This window comes from Heptranchias perlo, chromosome 2, assembly GCF_035084215.1.
Source record: "Heptranchias perlo isolate sHepPer1 chromosome 2, sHepPer1.hap1, whole genome shotgun sequence".
NCBI classification, from domain to species: Eukaryota; Metazoa; Chordata; class Chondrichthyes; order Hexanchiformes; family Hexanchidae; genus Heptranchias; species Heptranchias perlo.
The window spans coordinates 10,446,126-10,473,132 of record NC_090326.1 but is presented as its reverse complement, the minus strand read 5'-3'; the positions used below and the strand labels follow the sequence as shown (position 1 = coordinate 10,473,132).

Sequence of the window (27,007 nt, the reverse complement as noted above, 5' to 3'; positions counted from 1 at the left end):
TAGGAGCTGCACTGCTGACCTCTAGTGGCAGAAAGAAATTGCCATTTGCAGGGGCAAAGGTTTATTGAGCAAATCAAATTCTGTTTTTATCACATGAGAATCCAGGAATTTTTTTTTTGCAGTATTTCAGGATTCAAATTCCACAATTTCGACCATTTTATTGTGAAATCTGCAAACCAGTTATTTTTGCCTTTTACACTGAAAGCGGAATCAAAGTCATGGTTTTGAATGAAATCTTCTTTTACTCACTATAACATAGTATTACAATTGATCATGAGAAAAAGAGAATCACATTTGGTTACATGTTTTACATACAGACATCAGGAGTCTTATTTAGAACAATCATAGCACTGGATAAAGCTTGGCTGATTCACACAAAAAAACTCATATGGCTCTGAAATGTGTACATTCGAATAGTCCATTAAGCACGAAGACATAAAGGGCACGTTACAATGAGGGTTCAATGTTGAAGTGACATTTAAAAGTCATGAAACCTGACGCCAGTATATCCTAAAGGGATTGCACAGTCGGTGCTACCAATTGTTAAACACCATCAGCATTTCAACCGTGACATATAAGCAGCACACCCGGACATTTTACACACCAATAGTTATCTGTTGACAGGTTGGCCTTCATGGAAAGTGAAGAGAACACTCTCCAGTTTCTGAACTCAGGCATGCAGCATTATTCACATTCAGAAGATGTTTTGAGTAAAGATACTGGAAATCATGCAATATCAGATCAGGGTTTGGTTTTTTCTAGTATGAATGAAAGAAAGTAAACATGACGTAAAACAGGAAAAAAAAATCAGCAGCGTTTCAGCTAAGAATCCTTGGGCACTAATTAAATCCCAAAACTCATTAAAATCATAGTTGGGTAGAAATACTATCAAAAGTCTCTACATGATATCAATTACACACATTCAGGAGACTCCTTTTAATATTAGGACACTAATACAATTCCATTTTCACAGTATTTATATTGTCACACCTATTTAGCTAGTTTCAGAAATGTATAAAAAATAATGTGGCTATTCTGCTGCTAGTTTATTATTAAACTATGCAAATATTCACCTTAAACCACAACAATAATTTTTGCAACAGCTTGTCTAATGTATATATCATGCTTTTACATACGGCACGCTACAGAATAATTATTTTAAAACAGCTTTTAGCAGTCACACTTTACGTGAACCTTGTTATGCTACTCAGCACTTCAAGACCTAAATATTGATTTGAATATTTGGGGTCTCAAAAAAATTGCAAATGGGAAAATGTAAATTGATAATATTTGTACAACTCCATTAACGCCCTAGTCAATAGGGCTCAGAGAGTCAAAATAATCAGATAATCCACAGTGAAAACAGAGCGAGATTAGATTGGAACGTTGAAATATTATATTTCAAGCCACTTGCTCTCCACTAACAATGTCTCACATTACAGTAGCTTTAAAAACATTGTTACAACGTAATTTGCTTGTTTCAGTTTAAATTAGAAACAAAATGTGATACACGAACTGTAATTTCTTTTGCAAATTTGAGGGGAACAAAATGTCTTGTGGAGGACAAAACTTTAAACTTAGAAGAGATGAAAATTGGATTTATAATAAATTTAAAATAAACTATCAGAAATATAATTGTGTTGCAGCTTAAGAGTCAGACACTAAAAATTAAACTGAGCAAGGAGTCTCCTGCACTACATACAGTTAAAATACAATCAACTATCCTAAAAAGATTCAGATCACAAGCTTCTACTTAAGTGAAGGTTTTACATTATTATTCAATTTTTTTCCTGTGCACTTAAATGTTTTAGTACCTTACTCTGTTCTAAATTAATTGCATTTCCTCACTCACTCACGGTTTTAGATTTTCCCCTGTGCTCTCCACCATTCCCAAGAGATGACCTGTTCCTTAGAATTTTAGAACTGTCTGTCAGAAGCGTGGCGGATGAGGGCCTGGTTGACTCACTGTCTAATTTCTGATCACTCTCAGCGAAGTTCCACTGTCTGTACCTCGATTTAGCAGTTTCTACTGGAAGACTGATAGCCTGCAGTATGTTAGCACATCAAAACACTGTGCCACGTTTTAGTGAAGAAACTACTGCACCCTACAAAGAAAACTAATGTTAAATAGTGAATGTAAATAAATCAGGCCAAAGACAGTGGAATTACAAAAATGCAGATTCACATATTCTACTGGAGGAGTATCACTGATGCTGTATCTTCTACAAAACCCAAATTATTTTAAGGCATCATTGAGAACAATTTGAACAATTGCTGTTTTTGTGGGGATAAAATAATACGATTTTTCACCGATTGATTATAAATGGGCAGAAAGCCGAAAGTCAGAATGGCCATAGTACAAAACAGCTTAATTTTCCTGATATCCCAGTAAGAGAGTGCATTCTTGAGAGTGATGTGAGAGGCACTCTATTATCATGCTCACTCTCACATACTGAGCTCTGACAGCTGACGACATTTCTAAATGTTGGTTTTAAAAAGCTGACCCGATATTCTTTTCCATCATTACGTTTCTACAGCAGCCTGTCTTTTATTTTTTTTTAAAAACTAAGATTTAAGTTTCAAATGTTGGCAGTACTAATGTTATAAGCCCAACTTTCTCAGGTGGCCTTTCTCTCAAAAGTTGCAATGGGCATTTGGCAACTAATTGCAGTGTTAATGTTCGTGCAGCACCAAAACTGGTGCAGTTAAACTGGGGCAAAAGTGCAGCACCACAACATCAAACAACTTTGCTCCAAAAAGTCACATGTGTGCTATTCAGCTTTGAAACTGAGAGTCAAAGCATCTGTAAAGTGTTCAGTATAATGAGGCTGTAAAACAGTAAAAATGGAAAATAAAGAAATGCCACAAGAGGGTGGCATTACATCAGTACTATTGCTCTCGGCTGCAGTGAGAGGCATTATTCCAAAACACAAAACCACCATCTTGTCGACTAACTAGAGCTTTGAAAATATATATATTTTTAAAAGTTTCTACCTGACATTCTGTCCGTTTAAAGGTTTTTTCAGATCTGCAGAGGATTCACAATATTAAGACAAATAAATGTAGGAATCTCAATTCACTCATTTAATTCACAGTTTCTCAAGACTGACATTTCATTGTAAAGGATAAGAAACCTAATACTGGTGTACTTCAAATTTGAGCAAAATGTTGCTGTCTCTTGTGCTTAATAGAGAATTTTTGATGCCTTAAAATTATGATAAATACACATGATACACAAAAAAATTAATTTAGTTGCATGAAAACTGGCCATAAAATTAATATAAATAACAAAGACTTTACTGAAATAACTACCTGATCACACCATAACTCCACTCCCTTCTTACAAAGATAAACAAATGAAAATGTCGCCCATATATTTTTATGAATCCTGTTCGTGTTGCCCAAACACAGATTCCTAAACTTGAACCAGATGAAATTACAGTAGGAGAAGAGTAAATAAAGGCAGTTCGGTGAGGCTGTGAGACAAATCCAGTGCGCTGCTGTCCTGATCAAAGAGGAAAGGTGCCCTGTTGTTGGTCCAGTCAGCAGAGGCTCATCCTTCAACAGAGGCCAAATGGCTGAGTTTCTTCAATCGGTTCGCAGCAGTTACCGCATGGTAGTTTTTCTATACAGAGATAAAAGTAGAATAAGAAGACTGTTCATTCCTCATTAAATGAGGCTTTGAAGAGTAGTGCCATGCCTCAATTTTGACACAACGATATCACAGACAAGACATTGTTGCAAAGCAGTGACATTTCTGACATGAACTTATTGCATCGCCATATATTAAAACTATATAGATATGATAATACCCCTTTAAATAGTTCCAAAATCATTGCAATTCCGTTTTACTAAAATTCCGTTTTATTATCATTGCAAGAGGATTTGAGCACAGGAGCAAGGATGTCTTACTGCAGTTATACAGGGCCTTGGTGCGACCACACCTGGAGTATTGTGCGCAGTTTTGGTCTCCTTACCCAAGAAAGGATATACTTGCCATAGAGGGAGTGCAGCGAAGGTTCACCAGGCTGATTCCTGGGATGGCAGGACTGTCGTATGAGGAGAGATTGGGTCGACTCGGCCTGTATTTACTCGAGTTTAGAAGAATGAGAGGGGATCTCATTGAAACGTATAAAATTCTGACAGGGCTAGACGGACTGGATGCAGGGAGGATGTTTCCCCTGGCTGGGGGGTCTAGAACGAGGGGGTCACAGTCTCAGGATACAGGGTAGGACATTTAGGACTGAGATGAGGAGAAATTTCTTCACTCAGAGGGTGGTGAACCTGTGGAATTCTCTACCACAGAAGGCTGTGGAGGCCAAGTCACTGAATATATTTAATTATGTAATAATGTACATGGAGCACAGCTCGAAGGATGAGAACATAGGCTTTCATTTCAATCGGGTTTTCCACTATTATAACCTGCTATAGGTTTGTTATTGTTATCGAATTATACTTTTTTGGGGGGGGAAAAGGAGAAACTAATAAATATTCTCTCCTTTTCCTTGACATTTGTGAGCTCCAAGTTGCTCGACTGGGCTGAAAGCAGCGGTGTAAAATATTAGTATGAAACATTCTGCCCAGATCTTCTGTAAAGACTTTAAAATGTATTTTGTTAAAAAAAACAGAATTACCAGCAATTTTTAAAAAAAACTTCCCCTTCGTTTGGTTGCTTCAAACTCCAATGACTACCTCAGACTCCACTATAACACATGGATCTCCCTCAGTCAAAGATTTAGGACAAGCAGGTCACTAATCAGAAGTTAGGAAAAGTGTCTTGGAGTAGTTGAATATATAAGCCTTGAAATTACCTTTGGTCATATTGGCAAACAGTTAATTATTGAGAGATTGGGGAATGTTGATGTACAAAGGGACCTGGGTGTCCTTGTACACCAGTCACTGAAAGCAAACAGGCAGGTGCAGCAAGCAGTTAGGAAGGCAAATGGTATGTTGGCCTTCATTGCAAGAGGATTTGAGTACAGGAGCAAGGATGTCTTACTGCAGTTATACAGGGCCTTGGTGAGACCTTACCTGGAGTATTGTGTGCAGTTTTGGTCTCCTTACCTAAGAAAGGATATACTTGCCATAGAGCAAGTGCAGCAAAGGTTCACGAGACCGATTCCTGGGATGGCAGGACTGTCACATGAGGAGAGATTGGGTCGACTCGGCCTGTATTTACTTGAGTTTAGAAGAATGAGAGGGGATCTCATTGAAACGTATAAAATTCTGACAGGGCTAGACAGACTGGATTCAGGAAGGCTGTTTCCCCTGGCTGGGGGTCTAGAACAAGGGGTCACAGTCTCAAGATACAGGGTAGCACATTTAGGACTGAGATGAGGAGAAATTTTATCACTCAGAGGGTGGTGAACCTGTGGAATTCTCTACCACGGAAGGCTGTGGAGGCCAAGTCACTGAATATATTAAAGAAGGAGCTAGATAGATTTCTAGACACAAAAGGCAACAAGGGGTTTGGGGAGAGAGCAGGAATATGATATTGAGGTAGAGGATCAGCCATGATCATATTGAATGGCGGAGCAGGCTCGAAGGGCTGAATGGCCTGCTCCTGCTCCTATTTTCTATGTTTCTATGTTTCATATGACATTCCTTTGACTACTATTTTAATGCAGACAACAGCCTCTTTGAAATGGGTTGATGCTTCTGCAAAAATAAATCGATGAAGGAAGGTCCTCAAATGATTTAAGCATTTGTCTGCTAATTTTGACAACAGTAATTTCTAGGCTGTAACAATGTTAAAAGGCAACTTTGAAAGCATATACTTTACAAGCCATCTGGGACGATTTTGAGATCACCTGTGTTGAAAGCAAGCCTCTTTACTGCACTTCTCTGTAGTAGAGCCAAGAGCCAGCACAGGGATTTTCCTGCATACACTGGAAGACTTGTAAAGCATGAATGATAGCATAAAAATGCCAATAAGTAGGCTTGAGTTTAACTGCCAACCTCACCATGTGTTTAACTAAGCTGCCTTTATGGGAACCGTTTTGCTAGTCCTAGACTAAGCCAGCAATGGAGTGCAAACGAAGGCTTTGGATGGGGAGGAAATTGGCAGAAACAGTCCTATCCAGCAGAAATAAACCTCAAACTGCTGATGTGGCATAGAGAGTGTCGATCAAGACAATCCCCATTCCCCTAGCTACAGGAGGAATGTGATAGTTAGTGGGAGAACAGTGGGATGGGAGGAATAAAAATCAAGAAACACACCATTAAACACCAAATGCAAGTTTACAACAGATATACATATAATTACATTTTATGCTCAGAAACAAATTCCATCCAACATTTATTAAGAAGCTTACCAAGGGTAGTTGTAATGTAAGAAAATGCCCTAGAAAATATAAAACCTAGCAGAGTTACAGGTTAATAGCCAATTTTGTTACTATTGGTGCAAGGCTTGGAATCGAGTTAAAATGCAGCCAATTCACATGAACAGTGCAAGAGCCAGATAGTAATGCAGATTGAGGTATGGCCCATAGATTTTTAACATGTGCTTTTTTCCCAGGTGGACAGATTTCAGTCCTGAAAAAACATTGGAACATTATGCTACCATCCATTTTATTTAGAAAGTAGAGAGAATGGAATGGTGTCAAAAGAAAAGCACAAGCAGTTTCAAAACATGTAGTTTGAGGGTAGAAATTACTGTTGATAATGCTATTGCACAAACACTTGGTGCGCTCGTACAAAATCCCTCTAGAATCATAGGCTCCGATATTTACAGGGAGGCGGGGAGGGAGCGGGGGAGCGCGGGGGAAACCCAGCAAGGACGGGGACTTGGAGGTCCTGCCAAATTTAACGGCATTTTTTTCTTCTGTTTCCTGCCCGGCAGCCGGACAAAATTGACAGGCTGGCCGGCTGCCAAGCGGGAGAACTAACGGCAGGAGGCCGCAGCCAAGGTTCCTTAGGGACGGTCCCCGGCAATCGTCGGAACAGGCTACAGATCGGGGCTGGAGGGGCGGGAGGTCTGCGATCGCGGCAGGGGGCAGAGAGAGGCAGAAGGGAAGGTCATCCTTGAGAGACCAGGGGGAGCACTCCTACTCCTACTCCCACAAGGAGTGCTGTAAAAAGCAATTACCTTCTGGAGCCGGCAACTCCCACCTCCATTTCGCTGCCTGTTTCCTGAGCCCTGGGAAACCTGCACGGCAACTATTAAATTTAAATCAGGCTCCCAATTGTACTGTGGGAGCAATGGGAGTTAATGAAGTGTCCGCCTCTCCAAGGCCAGACACTCGAACGTCACGAAACACACCGTCATAAAAACAGCAACGGGTGCGCGCGTGGTGAGTTGAGGACGTGTTCCCCATTTTTTAGGGTTTAAACCTCTCCTGACCTCCTCCCGCCCATCGTGGGGGCTTAATATCGAGGACATAGAATCATAGAATGATACAACACAGAAGGAGGCCATTTGGCCTATCGTGCCTGTGCTGGCTCTTTGAAAGAGCTATCCAATTAGTCCCACTCCCCTGCTCTTTCCCCATAGCCGAGTAAATTTTTCCTCTTCACGTATTCATCCAATTCCCTTTTGAAAGTTATTATTGAATCTGCTTCCACCGCCCTTTCAGGCAGTGCATTCCAGATCATTACAACTCGCAGGGTAAAAAAACTTCTCCTCATCTCGCCCAGAATTGGACACAATACTCCAGCTGGATCCTAACCAGTGTTTTATAAAGGTTTAGCATAACTTCCTTGCTTTTGTACTCTATGCCTCTATTAATAAAGCCAAGGATCCCATATGCTTTTTTAACAGCCTCTCAACTTGTCCTGACACCTTCAAAGATTTGTATCCATACACCCCCAGGTCTCTCTGTTCCTGCACCCCCTTTAAAATTGTACCATTTAGTTTATATTGCCTCTCCTCATTCTTCCTACAAAAATGCATCACACTTCTCTGCGTTAAATTTCATCTGCCATGTGTCTGCCCATTTCACCAGTCTGTCTCTGTCCCCTGGAGTCTGTTACTATCCTCCACAGTGTTTACTACATTTCTGAGTTTTGTGTCATCTGCAAACTTTGAAATTATACCCTTTATACCCAAGTCCAGGTCATTAATATATATCAAAAAGAGCAGTGGTCCTAATACTGACCCCTGGGGAACCCCACTATATACCTCCCTCCAGTCTGAAAAACAACCGTTCACCACTACTCTCTGCTTTCTGTCCCTGAGCCAATTTTGTATCCATGCTGCCACTGTCCCGTTAATCCCATGGGCTTTAATTTTGCCAACAGGTCTATCATATGGCACTTTAGCAAACACCTTTTGAAAGTCCATTTACACATCAACCGCACTACCCTCATCAACCCTCTCCGTTACTTCATCAATGAACTCAATCAAATTAGTCAAACATGATTTTCCTTTAACAAATCCATGCTGGCTTTCATTTATTAACCCAGACTTTTCCAAGTGCCAATTAATTTTGTCTCGGATTATTCTCTTTAAAAGTTTCCCCACTGCCGACGTTAGACTGATTGGCCTGTAATTGCCGGGTTTATCAAACTCCCCTTTTTTGAACAGGGATGTAACATTTGCAATCCTCCAGTCCTCTGGCACCGTCCCCATATTTAAGGTGGATTGGAAGATTGTGGCCAGAGCCTCCGCAATTTCTAGCCTTACTTCCCTCAGCAACCTAGGATACATCCCATCTGGACCAGGTGACTTTTCTACTTTGCATGCTTCCAACCTTTTAAGTACCTCCTCTTTATCTATTTTTATCCTATCCAATATCACTACTACCTCCTCCTTCACTGTAACATTGGCAGCATCCTCTGCTCTAGTGAAGACCGATGCGAATTGTTCATTTAGTACCTCAGCAATGCCCTCTGCCTCCACAAGAAGATCTCCTTTTTGTCTCTAATCTGTCCCACCTTTCCTTTGACTACACTTTTACTATTTATATGTTGATAAAAGATTTTTAGGTTCCCTTTTATGTTAGCTGCTAATCTATTCTTAAACGCAAATCCCTCTATCCACTATTTTATTGGAGGCATTGCCTCTATTAAAATAGCAGAGGGAGCAATTCACTAAGAATGTGGTGACCATTTGTATGATACGGTGGCCAATTTTCCTGACCTTTACTTTTAGGGAAAGCACAATTCCTGAGCACAAAAGTCAGGAAAAAGGGCAGAGATCCATTTTGCTGAGTCTCTGCCCCATTTACTTTGCCCCAGGATTTGTGGTGATTGCCCGGGGGGGGGGTGCGGAGCTGGGCGTGCCCACTGTGGGCATGTAACTGGGGCAGGAGGGGGCATTACCGGCCTTCTGCCTCACTTTCCTTCCCGTCGGGTGCCCAATCGGAGGGGCACCCGAGGGAACCTGGTGTTTTGGACCCTGTGGTCTCGCAGTAATCCTAGGCGCAGCCTGAAGGCAAGTTGTTTCATTCATTTCAAACCCCCCCCCACCTCATGCCCCGGGGATAATGCTAGAGCCTTTGGGGCCTTCTGGCTACTGCTCTCCAGAGGCCTGCAGCTATGATGGAGCTTCCTCCTGCTTTTGGTGGTGCTGGGCCCTGCCGGAGACTAACCTTCGCTGGGAAACAGCAGCTCTTCCGAGCGTGGAACAGGGCACTGCGGACTTTTCTGTCCAGCGTCAGGATGGAGGGGAGCAGGAAAATCGGCACAGACAACTTCAACAATAATTTCTGTCCCTTTAGTCTCTATGGAACGTGAGGGCAGATTCTGAATGAACCTGCCAGTGCAGCTGCTCTTGGTACTGTTACAGGAAAGCCAAAAAGCTGAAACAGACATAGAATTTTAACTTTGTCTTCAAGCAATTTCAAAATTAAAAAATACTGTCAGATCCGTACTTTGGTTTCAAAAAAAAAAGGGGAACACAAAAATGGAAAATGATTCATCAAATTCTGTCGTAAGCTGTTGTACCTTCCACAGCTGTCGCACCATGTATTTCTGAAGAAGGACCTGGGACTTGAGACGAACCTTACATTGTTTAGCTTTCTCTGCAATGTTATTTAGCCAGGGCTGCTTGAGGCACTGAGTGGCACTGATTCTTGCACTAAAAGAGAAAGGAATGGCACGTTTCAGTTATTGGGAGGTCTGAGAATAAAACTGCAGTAATTGCAGATTATTAATGGCATTTACAGAGTTTCAGTTGTAGTAATAATAAAAGTAACAAAAACACACACACACACACACACACACACACACAAACATACACTCATGCATCAAGTGACAGTGAGGCCTGCAAGGCGTCTTCTGGAGTTTTAATCAGGGAGTTTAAGCACGGAAATACAGTGTGCACTAACCATCTGAGTAACTGGTGTCCTCAGCTGTGTGTCCAGAAGGCAGCAACCAATGTTGCATCAGTAGCAGAAGCAATTGCTTTTTTTATGTTCACACTTCAAACCAAAATAGCCTCAAAGTCGACGGCTGGGAACTTCCTTGAAGATTTTCCCACTCTGCCACCATAACTTCACCGGAAGTTAAAATAAATATTGATGAGCTGGGTTTCCGTCACACTTCTGGTGAAATCGCGGCAGTGGAGCTAAAACAGCTCCAAGGAAATTCCTGGCCTATGATCCATATTATACAGGGTCAATGATATTGGGTTTTTTTTCTTATACAGGAAAAATCAATATTAAAAGAAAGACTTGCATTTATATAGTGCATTTCACAACCTCACGATGTCCCAAAGCACTTTTCAGCCAATGAAGTACTTTTTGAAGTGTTGTAATGTAGGAAACACAGCAGCCAATTTGCACAAAGCAAAGTCCCACAAACAGCAATGAGATAATGACCAGATAATCTGTTTTTAGTGGTGTTGGTTGAGGGATGAATATTTGGCCAGGACATTGGGGAGAACTCCCCTGCTCTTCTTCAAAATAGTGTCATGGGATCTTTCATGTCGACCTGAGAGGGCAGACAGGGCCTTGGTATAACATCTCATCTGAGAGACACCACCTCTGACAGTGCAGCACTCCCTCAGTACTGCACTAGAGCGTCAGCAGAGATTTTGTGGTCGAGTCTCTGGAGTGGGACTTGAACTCACAGCCTTCTAGACTCAGAGGCAAGAGTGTTATTACTGAGCCATGGCTGACACCTTCTAGTCCATTTACACATGGCTGCTGTTTTGTGAACTATAGGTCATAGAATCATACAGCCCATCGTGCCTGTGCCAGCTCTTTGAAAGAGCTATCCTATTAGCTCCACTCCCCTGCTCTTTCCCCACAGCCCTGCAAATTTATCCTTTTCAAGTATTTATCCAATTCCCTTTTGAAAGTTACTATTGAATCTGCTTCCACCGCCCTTTCAGGGTAGTAAAATATTTTCCAGTATTCAAAAAATGATGGAAGTCTGAATATTCACCGATCTAGAAAATCTAACTTCAAGTGTCTTCCATAAGTGTTCCCAGATTTATGGGGATTCCTGTATTTAATGGGAAACTTGACACAGGTCCTAATACAGCAGAACAATGGAAGGCCCTTACAATATATAATAGAGGGGGGAAAAAATGGATAAGGGCCGTTTTTGGGCGCGGGTAGCGTGATGCGCTATTACCCCACGCCCAATGACCCCTGCGCAGGCAGGACACGAGTTTCGGCCGGCCTGAGTACTAACCTGCAATCAGCATTCCATTCTGGGCCTTGCATGTGGAATCAATGCAATTCGCACTTTCCACCACTGGGGGAGCTCAATCTCTTAAAGGGAGGATGTTTCTTAGAAATCTCTTAAAGGTGGCTGGTACCTGTTATTTGCTGAAAATAACAGTGTGCTGACTGCACAGAGTCTGAATGGAGACATCGCACACGTAAAATACAGATGCAGGTCCCATCCCAATGTTTACACACTGATGAGTTATGTTAAAACATTGAGGGTACTGAGTTAGACGATCAGCCATGATCATTTTGAATGGCAGAGCAGGCCCGAAGGGTCAAATGGCCTACTCTTGCCCCTATTTTCTATGTTTCTATGTTTCTAAATTTAAAATCCCACATCCTCCAATCTACATGCCAGATCTCACCAATCTGCCGATCTGAGTTGGTACCAGGCCTGTGAGAGTGCATGCACCAAGGTTCTCTGCTGATGCTGAGAGGCCTTCGTGCAAGACGTGGACAGAAGGAGGGACATCCTATATCCGCGGGGGTTGGGGGGAGGGTGGGGGTGGTGAAAGAGGCCCTCCAGACATATATCCAAAAGGCAGTGGGAGGCAGCGGGGGATGAAGTCAATGCCAGGCGCACAGCATCATGAACATGGATGCAGTGCAGGAAGAAGTTCAATGCTTTGACATGAGTGGTCAAGGTGAGTGAGGTCAACTGTCAAGTGGTGTCTCCCACCAACTGCTCCACACACTATACCCCCATCACCCACATACCAATAAACTCTTTCCATCAGTACTCAACTTTTCCAATCAGATGCTTCCTCTCACCGTTACACATTGCCACTGTTTCAAGCCGCCCACCCACAACTCACAGGCTGCACACACTGGCAGCTATTCAACCAAGACAGGCACATCACCCAGACACACGTCCCGCTTTCTTGTAGGAGAAGTTGGCGCATATCAAGAGGCAGCAAGTGGCAGTGGCATTTAGCCCCTCGAGCCTGTTCCACCATTCAATTAGATCATGGTGGACCTGTGACCTAACTCCATATACCCACCTTAGCCCCATATCCCTTAATACCCTTGGTTCACAGAAATCTATCAACCTCAGATTTAACATTCACAAGTGAGCTAGCATCAACTGCCGTCTGTAGAAGAGTGTTCCAAATGTCTCCCACCCTTTGCGTGTAGAAGCATTTCCTAACTTCACTCCTGCACGTCCTGGCTCTAAATGTTAGGCTATGTCCCCACGTCCTAGTATTCAAGCCTAGGAGACCTCTAAACACAGTTACAAATATCTCAGCAGCCAGAAGCAATAATCCAGCCACTTGGTCCCTTTAAATAGCGCTGGCGGGGGGTCCTCCAGGCACTCTAAGACACGTTCAGATGGTCGGGGTTAAGACTGTGCGTTGAGTTGAGCGTTAAGTCCCAAAATGGTGTCGATCACTTTAAATCAGCGTTGCGCACTGATTGAAGCCATTTTCTCCCTACTTTACATGATTCCAGCGTTTGTTATCTGCGCCTGCGCTAACTCCTATACCAAGATGGCGTATGGCGCACGTCATACTGGAAATGTATGTGCGCATTCAAGACGCCATCTTGGATGTCAGAGCGGCCGTGTAGCGCCGAAACAATGGGCGCTACACGGCCCAATTTAGCGCCCATGGGGTTTCATGCTGCTATTTGTGCTTTTCAATATTTCGACCAAGATTCTCCAAGAATCACTTCTGGGCACAGCTCAGACTGTACCCAGAATCAGTGCAAGTGCTGATGTGTCCTTTTAAACAGGCTGAGAGAGTGAGAATGATTAAGTAAAAGCAAATGAAAGACAGAGAAAATGCAAGAGGCAGTGAGAAGACAGAAACAAATAACAAAGAATATGCTTTTTTTTATTCGTTCATGGGTTGTGGGCGTCGCTGGCGAGGCCGGCATTTATTGCCCATCCCTAATTGCCCTTGAGAAGATGGTGGTGAGCCGCCTTCTTGAACCACTGCAGTCCGTGTGGTGAAGGTTCTCCCACAGTGCTGTTAGGAAGGGAGTTCCAGGATTTTGACCCAGCGACAATGAAGGAACGGCGATATATTTCCAAGTCGGGATGGTGTGTGACTTGGAGGGGAACGTGCAGGTGGTGGTGTTCCCATGTACCTGCTGCTCTTGTCCTTCTAGGTGGTAGAGGTCGCGGGTTTGGGAGGTGCTGTCGAAGAAGCCTTGGCGAGTTGCTGCAGTGCATCCTGTGGATGGTACACACTGCAGCCACAGTGTGCCTGTGGTGAAGGGAGTGAATGTTTAGTGTGGTGGATGGGGTGCCAATCAAGTGGGCTGCTTTGTCCTGGATGGTGTCGAGCTTCTTGAGTGTTGTTGGAGCTGCACTCATCCAGGCAAGTGGAGAGATCTGAGATATATATATATATGAGAAGGGGGGAGAGAGAGAGAGAGAAAGAGAAAGAAAGTGAGAGAGGGGGGAGCAAGAAAGAGAGAGAGAGAGAGAAAAAGAGAAAGGGAGAGAGAAGAAAGGGAAAAGCAACAGCTAGAAAGACACATAACATATAAACTAAGTGAAAGTCAGCAAGGACTAGGTAGTAAGAAGGAACCTTTTATAATAAGGACCCTCCAAACCAAGCCTACTCCCACCTTCCATCCTCTATCTGGGTAGTACAACCACCCGGGATTGTCTACAGCGTAACCATTATTGTACTTTGCTTCTGTATTTGCAAAACAACAAAGTAAAATTTTTTTAAAAAGTACTCCAGACAAATAAACCACAACTGAAAGGAACAAAACAAAGAAAAACAGAACAGAGGGGAAACTGAAGTCAAAACAACGAAAAGCAAAGCAAGTTTGGCCATAATCTTCCAGACATCCTTAGATACGTGGGTGGTGCCAGAGGACTGGAGAATTGCAAATGTTACACCCTTGTTCAAAGAAGGGTGTAAGGATAAACCCAGCAACTACAGGCCAGTCAGTTTAACCTCGGCAGTGGGGAAACTTCTGGAAACGATAATCCGGGACAGAATTAACAGTCACTTGGATGAGTGTGGATTGATTAGGGAAAGCCAGCACAAAGGCAAATTGTTAGAGGCAAATCATGTTTAACCAACTTGATAGAGTCTTTTGATGAGGTAACAGGGAGGGTGGATGAGGGCAATGATGTGGGGTATATGAATTTTCAAAAAGCATTTGATAAAGTGCCACATGGTAGGCTTGCTATTAAGATTGTGGCCCATGGAATAAAGGGGGCAGTAGTATCATGGATATAGAATTGGCTAAATGACAGGAAACAGAGAGTAGTGGTGAACGATTGTTTTTCGGACTGGAGGGAGGTGTACAGTGGTGTTCCCCAGGGGTCGGTGCTGGGACCACTGCTTTTCTTGATATATATTAATGACTTGGACTTGGGAGTACAGGGCACAATTTCAAAATTTGCAGATCACACAAAACTTGGAAAGGGTAGTGAACAGTGAGGAGGATAGTGATAGACTTCAAGAGGATATAGACAGACTGGTGGAATGGGCGGACACGTGGCAGATGAAGTTTAACGCGGAAAAATGCAAGGTGATGCATTTCAGTAAGAAAAATGAGGAGAGGCAATATAAACTAGAGGGCACAATTCTAAAAGAGGTAGAGGAACAGAGAGATCTGGGGGTGAATGTGTACAAATCGTTGAAGGTGGCAGGCAGGTTGAGAAAGTGGTTAAAAAACCATACGTGGTCCTGGGCTTTATAAATAGAGGCATAGAGTACAAAAACAAGGAAGTTATGATGACCCTTTATAAAACACTGGTTCGACCACAACTGGAGTATTGTGTCCAGTTCTGGGCATCGCACTGTAGAAAATATTTGAAGGCCTTAGAGAGGGTGCAGAGGAGATTTACTAGAATGATTCCAGGGATGAGGGACTTTAGTTACTTGGATAGACTGGAGAAGCTGGAGTTGTTCTCCTTGGAACAGAAAAGGTTGAGAGGAGATTTGATAGAGGTGTTCAAAATCATGAAGGGTCGAGATAGAGTAGATAGAGAGAAACTGTTCCCATTGGCGGAAGGGTCAAGAACCAGAAGGCATAGATGTAAGGTGATTGGCAAAAGAACCAAAGGCGACATGAGGAAAAACTTTTTTACACAGCGAGTGGTTAGGATCTGGAATGCACTGCCCGAGGGGGTGGTGGAGGCAGATTCAATCATGGCCTTCAAAAGGGAACTGGATAAGCACTTGAAAAGAAAAAATGTGCAGGACTGCGGGGATAGGGCGGGGGAGTGGGACTAGCTGGATTGCTCTTGCATAGAGCCAGCGCGGACTCGATGGGCCGAATGGCCTCCTTCCGTGCTTGTAACCTTTCTATGATTCTATGAAGTTAAATAATGTAAACATAATGAGGCATTTTATATGACTGGCTTATTGACTCATTTTTCAGAATTCTCAACAGTGATTAAACCACTCTCAGCCATTGCTTCATATGGTACTGCAAACAAGATGCTAAAAGGCAAGAACTACTTAGCAAGTTTGTCGACAGTAAACTTGTTCCAATACAATGCATCTGTGTTGTATTTGTAGAAACATTTTGAGTCTCGAATTTCACTAAGACTTAACCAGTCAGGTGATTGATGACTGCAATCATCAATTGTCATTGGGACTGTTATCACACTGGGGAGTTGTTGGACACCTTTAGTTCAGATGGGAACAGCCAGGTTCTAAAGCTCAGTTGAGGTCTCGCTGAGTTGGTTGCCGTGGTACATTTATGCTGCAGCAGGTGACTGAACGTTTTACAAAGCAGCTGGTCAATATTTACTTTAGCTTTCTATTAAAATAAAAACAACTTTCAGCTGTCGAGGCGGTCTGTGATATGACTATATCACTGAATACACCATTGCTCATTCCTCTGTGTACAACATTTCTAACACCGTCTTGCAAGCCACGTTATGAGATGACAATGCCTCTTTAATTATGGAATACAATAGTGAGGATTTTGAAGGTCTCAGAAAAATATGAATAAGTATGAATCATTTACCTCGGGATTAAGTTGATCACGGGTACCCTGACAAGTGAAATCTAACGCTGGCAGACATTATGCAACATTGTATCTTTAGAGTCATGCATACATTCATTTACAATAGCTAGCGGAAGCCTGTATTTCAATTTAAATCCTCCCTACTTTCAGGGATCGGCCTGTACTTTGATTGCATATCGCCTATATGGTGTGTTTGTACAGTGGTCCATGGAAACAAAGAAAGCAGCACAAAATTTAAATAAACCTCGAATTAAGATAACGCTTTAGGTAAAACAAGCAATACCATAACAGGACAATCGTGGAATTAAAGCCCAACCGATCATTTTCTTTTATATAGGTTCTTGTATCTATACGACCACTAGAACAGCATGTGGGATTTGCTGCTGTATGTGACCAGCCATTGTGGTATGTCACTAATTGGTGGGACTTGGCTTTGCACCTGGGATTTCCCACACAGGAAGTTCCCAGTCTCGTCTTCTGTTTGGTAATCAATGGCTGCCCATCCAGGGAACTTAAAAATAATAAGGAGTGTAAGGACCCGGTTCTCCTCTGGCCAATTATAGAATACCACTGGCAGGGGCCTTTTTTTGGCTGGTGGGATATTGCATGAAGGGAAAGTTAAAGTAAAGGAGGAAAAAGGCAATTTTTGCAGGACTCCTCCTGCTCGTCTGCCATCAGTTCAGTGGCCACAGAACCCCCCCCCCCTCACAAAGAAATGGTGAGGATGAGGTCACTCAGCTTTTGCCGTGGGTGATGGTGAGGTCGGTAACATTTTGCCGGCACCAGATTAGTAGGTGAGCACCGACACTGTCACTCGGGCATCCCTCTGAAGCACCATGACCTTCCAACCCCTCTCTCTGTCTCCTTAATCCTGAGGGGGTAACACTCACCCATTCTTACCAACCACCTCCCTTTCCTGCAGATCCACTATTGTAAAGGGCGGCACAGGAAGAGGAAGATAATGATGAGGAGTGACAATGGTGACAATGAGGAGGAAGAGGACCAGCCCCCCCCCCGCCAATTGCAGCTGTTTCATCCTGTCCTGTCTTCCTATGCCCCAATCCTCTTCAACTTCCCACCTGTGGAGGAGAGGAGGAGGAGCACATGATGCAGCAAAGGAGACACAGGCAGCATTTACTGCAAGAGATATCACAGCACATTTCATTACTGAAGCCTTCTCTTCATGGCAGATTACTCTTGGCATGTGACTTGCTTCCTCACTCCCAGGCACCAGCTCAGAGACTTTGAAGCTTTGTTTTCCTTGCAGACATCAATGGAGGGAGCGTCATTGGAAGCTGCAGCAGATCTCCAGCCAACAAGTGGCCAAGGACCAGTCGGTGTCTCCACCTCCACCTCCAGCAATAGGGGACAGATTGGAGCACAGCATGAATGGTGGGTCCCAGATTGTGGTGATCACTGTGTCTCAGGGCTCTCGGGATCTGACAGCTGTCATCAGACCAGCCATCCCACCGATCAGTGGGCGACAGAGCCAGAACCCAGTGGAATGGCGATGGCTAGAGAACACCTGCCTGATACTGCCGTTTCTCAGGATAGCAGTGCATGCCTGGCGTTTCCCCTCAGGGCATCACACCAGTGGAACATGGGAGGTGGGACCAGGTTGCCCAGGAGCAAGCTCCAGAGATTCAACCAGCAGTGCTTCCATGCCAGGAGCAAGCTGCCATGAAGAGAAGACTTCAGTAATGACATGTGCTGTGATATCTCTTACAGTAAATGCTTGCCTGTTTCTCCTTTGCTCCATTGTGTGCTCCTCCTCCTCTCCTCCGTGATAATGTCACACCATAGGGAATGCCATACATGCTCCTGACTGTGGGTAGTGGATGGGGGGTTTGGAGGTCTGAAAACCTACCAGTGGTCTGACCCTGTGAGAATCAAGTAGAGGTGTGTGGAGGCAGAACGGCAAAAAAAAACAGGTGCAAAATTGTATTAAAAATCTCCAGATGCTTCTGTGTCAGGATTCTGGCAGCTGATGCACCTCATAAATCTGGGTCTAACACACTCAGAGTGCAATAGCAGTGCAAACTCAGGAAACTCATGGCTGCAACTCACTGGCTCTCACTCTGACAGATGCAAACGAAGCCTGTGGGGACTTGACAGGCATCAAAAGCACCAGGAAACTTGGGAGAAGCATTTTAAAGAGGTGGAAATGGCTCTCATCTGAATTTGCTTGCTAAAAAATTTTCTTGGGCCATTTGCACATCACTCAGTTGTAAAATCTCGCTAAAAAAAGTCATAATAAGAATAAAACCGGACAGACCACCCGGCATTGGACCACTAGGCACCGGACACGATAAAGGCAAACCAAGCCCAGTCGACCCTGCAAAGTCCTCCTCACTAACATCTGGGGACTTGTGCCAAAATTGGGAGAGCTGTCCCACAGACTAGTCAAGCAACAGCCTGACATCGCCATACTCACAGAATCATACCTTTCAGCCAACATCCCAGACTCTTCCATCACCATCCCTGGGTATGTCCTGTCCCACCGGCAGGACAGACCCACCAGAGGTGGCGGTACAGTGATATACAGTCAGGAGGGAGTGGCCCTGGGAGTCCTCAACATTGACTCTGGACCCCATGAAATCTCATGGCATCAGGTCAAACATGGACAAGGAAACCTCCTGCTGATTACCACCTACCGCCCTCCCTCAGCTGATGAATCAGTCCTCCTCCATGTTGAGCACCACTTGGAAGAAGCACTGAGGGTAGCAAGGGCACAGAATGTACTCTGGGTGGGGGACTTCACCAAGAATGGCTCGGTAGCACCACTACTGACCAAGCTGGCCGAGTCCTGAAGGACATAGCTGCCAGACTGGGCCTGCGGCAGGTGGTGAGCGAACCAACACGAGGGAAAAACCTACTTGACCTCGTCCTCACCAATCTACCTATCACAAATGCATCTGTCCATGACAGTATTGGTAGGAGTGACCACCGCACAGTCCACGTGGAGATGAGGTCCCGTCTTCGCACTGAGGACACCATCCAACGTGTTGTGTGGCACTATCACCGTGCTAAATGGGATAGATTCAGAACAGATCTAGCAGCTCAAAACTGGGCATCCATGAGGCGCTGTGGGCCATCAGCAGCAGCAGAATTGTAATCCAACACAATCTGTAACCTCATGGCCCGGCATATTCCTCACTCTACCGTTACCAACAAGCTAGGGGATCAACCCTCGTTCAATGAGGAGTGTAGAAGAGCATGCCAGGAGCAGCACCAGGCGTACCTAAAAATGAGGTGCCAACCTGGTGAAGCTACAACTCAGGACTACATGCATGCTAAACAGCGGAAGCAACATGCTATAGACACAGCTGAGCAGTTCAACAACCAACGGATCAGATCAAAGCTCTGCAGTCCTGCCACATCCAGTCGTGAGTGGTGGTGGACAATTAAACAACTAATGGGAGGAGGAGGCTCCGTGAACATCCCCATCCTCAATGATGACGGAGTCCAGCACGTGAGTGCAAAAGACAAGGTTGAATTATTTGTAACCATCTTCAGCCAGAAGTGCCGAGTGGATGATCCATCTCGGCCTCCTCCCGATATCTCCACCATCACAGAAACCAGCCTTCAGCCAATTCGATTCACTCCACGTGTTAGCAAGAAACGGCTGAGTGCACTGGATACAGCAAAGGCTATGGGCCCCGACAACATCCCGGCTGTAGTGCTGAAGACTTGTGCTCCAGAACTAGCCGTGCCTCTAGCCAAACTGTTCTAGTACAGCGACAACACTGGCGTCTACCTAATAATGTGGAAAATTGCCCAGGTACGTCCTGTCCACAAAAAGCAGGACAAATCCAATCTGGCCAATTACCGCCCCATCAGTCTACTCTCAATCATCAGCAAAGTGATGGAAGGTGTCATCAACAGTGCTATCAAGTGGCACTTACTCACCAATAACCTGCTCACCGATGCTCAGTTTGGGTTCCGCCAGGACCACTCGGCTCCAGACCTCCTTACAGCCTTGGTCCAAACATGGACAAAAGAGCTGAATTCCAGAGGAGAGGTGAGAGTGACTGCCCTTGACATCAAGGCAGCATTTGACCGAGTGTGGTACTAAGGAGCCCTAGTAAAATTGAAGTCAATGGGAATCAGGGGGAAAACTCTCCAGTGGCTGGAGTCATACCTAGCACAAAGGAAGATGGTAGTGGTTGTTGGAGGCCAATCATCTCAGTCCCAGGACATTGCTGCAGGAGTTCCTCAGGGCATTGTCTTAGGTCCAACCATCTTCAGCTGCTTCATCAATGACCTTCCCTCCCTCATAAGGTCAGAAATGGGGATGGTCGCTGATGATTGCACAGTGTTCAGTTCCATTCGCAACCCCTCAGATAATGAAGCAGTCCGTGCCCGCATGCAGCAAGACCTGGACAATATCCAGGTTTGGGCTGATAAATGGCAAGTAACATTTGTGCCAGACAAGTGCCAGGCAATGACCATCTCCAACAAGAGAGAGTCTAACCACCTCCTCATGACATTCAACAGCATTACCATCGCCGAATCCCCCACCATCAACATCCTGAGGGTCACCATTGACCAGAAACTTAACTGGACCAGCCATATAAATACTGTGGCTGCAAGAGCAGGTCAGAGGCTGAGTATTCTTTGGCGAGTGACTCACCTCCTGACTCCCCAAAGCCTTTCCACCATCTACAAGGCACAAGTCAGGAGTGTGATGGAATACTCTCCACTTGCCTGGATGAGTGCAGCTCCAACAACACTCAAGAAGCTCGACACCATCCAGGACAAAGCAGCCTGCTTGATTGGCACCCCATCCACCACCCTAAACATTCACTCCCTTCACCACCAGCGCACCGTGGCTGCAGTGTATACCATCCACAGGATGCACTGCAGCAACTCGCCAAGGCTTCTTCGACAGCACCTCCCAAACCCGCGACCTCTACCACCTAGAAGGACAAGAGCAGCAGGCACAGGGGAACAACACCACCTGCACGTTCCCCTCCAAGTCACACACCATCCCGACTTGGAAATATATCACCGTTCCTTCATCGTCACTGGGTCAAAATCCTGGAACTCCCTTCCTAACAGAACTGTGGGAGAACCTTCACCACACGGACTGCAGCGGTTCAAGAAGGTGGCTCACCACCACCTTCTCAAGGGCAATTAGGGATGGGCAATAAATGTTGGCCTTGCCAGCGACGCCCACATCCTGTGAACGAATAATTAAAAAAAAAATTCATGCACTGAAAATGGCGAGAAAATTCACTCCCTTAACCCCAAGCCATACATTGTGCTGTGTGCAAGTTTGGGGGAAGAGGTGAAATGAGAAGCGTGCTAACTTGCAATATAATGAGTCCTCATAGTCCATTGGCCAGAGGTACAATACTAAATTCTCTTAAGATTTTAGGACAAACTAAATTTAAATTTACACTGTAGTTGCATAAATGAGATGAATAACATGCACCATTCCGCAAAGTCACAGTAAAATATACTCTCCATGTGCTAAACAAGAGATTTCAGCAACAGTTCTATCATTGAAGTTTGTCATTCATATATTAAGGCAGATTGCATTGACTGCACTAGATTGAAACACTATCAGGAACGTGATAAAGTGACGCAAAAAGCACCCTGCATCAAATTGAAGATTTACTGATTTATGGAATTAAGAAATTAAGGCCTTTTATTCACAATATTGTCTCAGGTTCTCCTTTCTATCTCTCCATATATTAACTGCTCGCAGCCAATGATGCTGTTTAGGCAAAAGCTGCATTCTTTCCAATACCCGTATGTTAGTGTGTTGAAATTCAAGGCAGAACAGAGCATCTCTACACACTCTGTCCAACACTTTGTCTACAACCATGTTTGTGCAGGAAGAGAAGCCCTTTGTAATTTTCATCACGATGATGCTATTTGGAAACAAGGGGGGTGTCGTCAATGGAGGGGACGTCAATGGAGGGGACGTCAATGGAGGGGACGTCAATGGAGGGGACGTCAATGGGGGTGACGTCAATGGGGGTGACGTCAATGGGGGTGACGTCAATGGAAAGCAAAATCGAACAGGGTGTATAACGGGCGGCTGATTCACTACTGCCCGTTTTGTGCCAATGCTGAAGTTGAATTTCACCCCCAATAATGAGACATTTGAATGTAATTTATGTCATCGTGTCGTGCATTTGCAAACATAAATAAAGTGTTACAGATGCTTCCCAATGAAGATATTGCGGCCTAAAAATTGGTTCGCGCCAGCCTTTAAGGACCGCCGTTTAGGCCCCATGTAGACCTGGTTTTCCTGAATGGAGCCGGCCCAGCATCGGCACCATTCAAGGCAGACCAATTTCGGGAAGCGGACCTGAAACAGGCGTTGGGCTCCTTATTTGCATATGCAAAGGGGCTACTACCTATTTCAGGCATGGACCCTGGGCTCCTCTTTTTCTGGCTTCGCCAGTATGGCTGACAGCGCACTTCCGGCATGGAATGTGCGCACGTACATCACCCACCATATTGGATGCTTAGGCATCTGTTTTAAGTCTGTAAATCTGTCCTTACAATCTACTGCCCCAGCTCCAACAAATGACATCCTATGTGAATGTGATCGTGGTGAACTATCCCTCCTCACCCTTCTCAACCGGTCTGCAGCCTTTGACACGGTTGACCACACCATCCCCCTCCAATGCCTCTCGTCCGTCGTCCAGAGGGGTGGGACTGCACTCGCCTGGTTCCATTCCTATCTATCCAGTCGTAGCCAGAGAATCACCTGCAATGGCTTCTCTTCCCGCTCCCGCACCGTTACCTCTGGAGTCCCCCAAGGGCCTATCCTTGGTCCCCTCCTATTTCTTATCCACAAGCTGCCACTCGGTAACATCATCCGAAAACACAATGTCAGTTTCCATATATACGCGAATGACACCCAGCTCTACCTCACCATCAACTCTCTCGACTCCTCCACTGTCTCTGATTTGTCACACTGCTTGTCCGACATCCAGTACTGGTTGAACAGAAATTTCCTCCAGTTAAATATTGGGAAGACCGAAGCCATTGTCTTTGGTTCTTGCCCCTTCGCAACCTCGGCGTCCTATTTGACCCTGAGCTGAGTTTCCGACTCCATATCCTCTCCATCACCCAGGCCATCTGCTTCCATCTCCGTAATATCGGCCATCTCAGCCTCTGCCTCAGCTCGTCTGCTGCTGAAACCCTCATCCATGCCTTTGATACCTCGAGACTCGACTATTCCAATGCTCTCCTGGATGGCCTCCCACCTCGAACCATCTGTAAATTTCAGCTCATCCAAAATTCTGCTGCCCGTATCCTAACTCGTGGCAAGTCTCCCCCATCACCCTCTGTGTTCGCTGACCTAAACTGGCTCCCGGTCTGGCAAGGCCTCGATTTTAAAATTCTCATCCTTGTTTTCAAATCCCTCCATGGCCTCGCCCCATCCTATCTCTGTAACCTCCTCCAGCCCTACAACCCTCTGAGATCTCTGCGTTCCTCCAATTCTGACCTCTTGCACATCCCCGATTTTCATCACTCCACCATTGGCGGCCGTGCCTTCAGCTGCCTAGGCTCTAAACTCTGGAATTCCCTCCCTAAACCTCTCTGTATCTCTACCTTTCTCTCTCCTCCTTTAAGATGCTGCTTAAAACCTACCTCACCTGTCCTAGTATCTCCTTATGTGGTTCGGTGTCAAATTTTGTTTGATAATCGCTCCTGTGAAGCGCCTTGGGACGTTTTACTACGTTAAAGGCGCTATATAAACGCAAGTTGTTGTTGTTATTGCGTTAACCAATTTCTAGGTCTGACTCTTTAACCTGTCAGTAAATTGGACGCTTTGGAAGTTTGAATTTCCACTGTGTGATTAACATTAATTATGGTGTTCCCTTTAATGATGCCAGCTCAATCCACTGATGGTACAAATTCTGCAGCTCCAATGATGGTTTGAGCCAAAAAGAGTGACAAGACTGCAGCCAGATTGTTCTCTTACAGAATATAGGTGAGATACCCCACCTAGTGGCCTGGCTGACAATTAACAAACCATTGCACATGTATTGCTGCAAGTGGATGGATTGCAATGTCATTCACAGCTGGGCTACAGGAGTGCAAGATGTGTGCAATTTAACTTTGAAAAATTAAATATATTTTTGTTCATTGACAAACAATACAATTGAACAAATACTCTGTTGCTTGCAAAGAATATAAACTCGGATTCACAATGCATCAGGCTAGGAGTGGAATTAAAGTTAGATAACAATTGGTCAGTCTCATGACAATTCAAAAATCAATGGAGTTCTGGAATTAACATACTTAATCTGCAGACTATAAAATAGAAACTGTAGGCTGTTGTGGGATATAGACTGAGCAACTAGCAACTTAAAAAGTACTGTGTGCCCCATTCATAAAGTTTTCAATGTCATGCAAACAGCAATAGTGGAAAAAACTGCAGCAAGCCGCGATATGAATGGGGCCCTATGTCTCCTTTAGCTCATTAAAGTCTTGTTCACGACTTGAAGAAACTCCATATCTCTGTGCGACTTACAGTATGTTCAGTTTGTGGGCCACATTAAAGAAACCTTATTTTAATGGCAAAAAAAAAATCAGAATTTAAAAGGAAAAATCTGCACCTGTGTTTAGAATGTTTAAAATGAATATTTCAAATGGAAACCTTTCTTCAAACTAATTCAAAACAAAAAGGATATGTTGTATAGTACAGCATTTATTCATGTTAAAGGACAGTCATGATAATTGTAATTTTGTAAACATATGGATGACCTGTAATATGAAGCAGAGTAAGACCTGCTCTGTTGAAGGATGGAAACAGCAGCAATAATGTATAATTTATAACTTGTCGAACCGCATGCGGGTATCAAGCAACTAATGGTCCTTGACGGTAATATTAGACTTCTTTTGCTATTTTATTTATGAGCTTCATGAATGACATCCTCAGCTATCACTCATGCCAGATCACCATGCATGCGGTGCAGGATAGATAGGGCCAGCGTGTCAAAAGTAACATGGCTTTGTTTGTTTAGCAGAACAAACTCGTACATATTTTCTTATGTTTTGAGGCCCACATTCATGAAATACAGAAATCAAATGATAGTTTTTCTGTATTTGCATAAATGCTCATCGATCATGTACACAGTGTAACCTTCCATGAATGTGGGCATGAACAGCATGACAAAGCCAATAAAAAGGTGTGCTGCCTTCATGACGATTATAAACAAGACAGGGACCTTGCAACTGAACTTGCAGTGTAGGTTGCAGTCTGACAACCAGGGGTGTTTAAGGGCCTCATTTGCACTTATCCTCCAGCTAAAGGAAAATAAAAATAAAATGACAGCAGTTTATACATAGTAGATGGTGACTGGTGTAACTGAGCCTCATAGAGCTAAACTATTTGTACAAATTCCACGTCACTGGAAGTTACAGGTACAATATGTTTCTTTGCCCTGCTTCATTTTATTTAGTTCCTGTATGAGCTTTAAATAATTCTTTTTATTTTCAATTCCAATGAAATGCTTTGCTTTGATACTTTAAGAGCAAATTAATACTGAAACCAAACTTACATTGGAACAGAAATACATTTTCAAACATACAAATTTTCATCTGACTAATATTTTATGCTGATCAAGCGATAATGTTGGTAATATACTACTAATGCTACTACTAACTACTAAATTCCCGTCCGTCAGCTCAGCAGCAATGATGGGGCCGACTGAATTCACTCCACTGCTGTCGATTCTGAACTAGCCTGGCTGCTTCAGCCATCTGTATCCCTTTCTGTGACAAGTCACACTTGATATTGTCTATCTTGGTCTTCCTCAGTTTCTTGTTCCATGTACCTCTATATGCCGGGCCATGAAACGTATTCTAGCTGCTTCCATTCTTGCAATGTGCCCAAACTATCGCAGTGGTCTTTCTCGGATCTTCTATATAAGAGTTGTTTCTTGTCCGAGCCATGTTCTTATATCATTCCAGATTCTTTGCTTCCTGGATATTCCCAGTATTCCTCTCATCCAACTCATCTCTGCTGTTAGTATCTTTTGCTCGTCAATTTTTCTCATGTCCCAGCACTCAGATCCGTATAATGATATGGGGATAATCATCGCTTCATAAACTCTTGCCTTCGCTTTTACTGAAATATCTTTAGCCTTCCATATCCTGCTCAATCTTCCGAAACCAGTCTAATCCTTTTGATATCTTCTTCACAACTCACAGTCTCTGACATCAACCCACCGAGGTATACAAACTTTTCCAACTGTTCAACTACATCCCTTAATGTGTACACCTTCCTGATGCTTCCCAAATGACATGACCTTTGTCTACTTTGTGTTAATCTGTAATCCAAATTTTCTACTCTCCGCGTACATCTGATCAGTTAGTCTCTGCAAATCTGTTGCTGCTATAAGGTCAATGTCGTCAACAAATCTGAGATTGTTTAAAATCTTGCCCCTGAAGGAGTTTCCTCAAATATCATC

The 27,007-nt window shown here is 44.1% G+C and overlaps 1 protein-coding gene across 5 annotated transcripts in view; it reads right to left on the bottom strand.

Moving 5' to 3' along the window:
• Positions 1-185: 185 nt before the first annotated feature.
• LOC137335095 (myosin light chain kinase 2, skeletal/cardiac muscle-like) overlaps positions 186-27,007 on the bottom strand; it is a 341,364-nt gene continuing 314,542 nt past the window's right edge. For 2 of the 5 annotated variants that reach the window (XM_068000206.1, XM_068000215.1), the window contains exons 12-13: positions 9,886-10,018; positions 186-3,625 (exon numbers count right to left, since the gene is read on the bottom strand). In XM_068000206.1, the coding sequence (XP_067856307.1) occupies positions 3,554-3,625; positions 9,886-10,018 (205 nt within the window). In that variant the 3' untranslated portion in view covers positions 186-3,553. The remainder of the gene's footprint in view (positions 3,626-9,885; positions 10,019-27,007) is intronic. The other 3 variants (XM_068000229.1, XM_068000237.1, XM_068000221.1) reach the window with 2 other exon arrangements.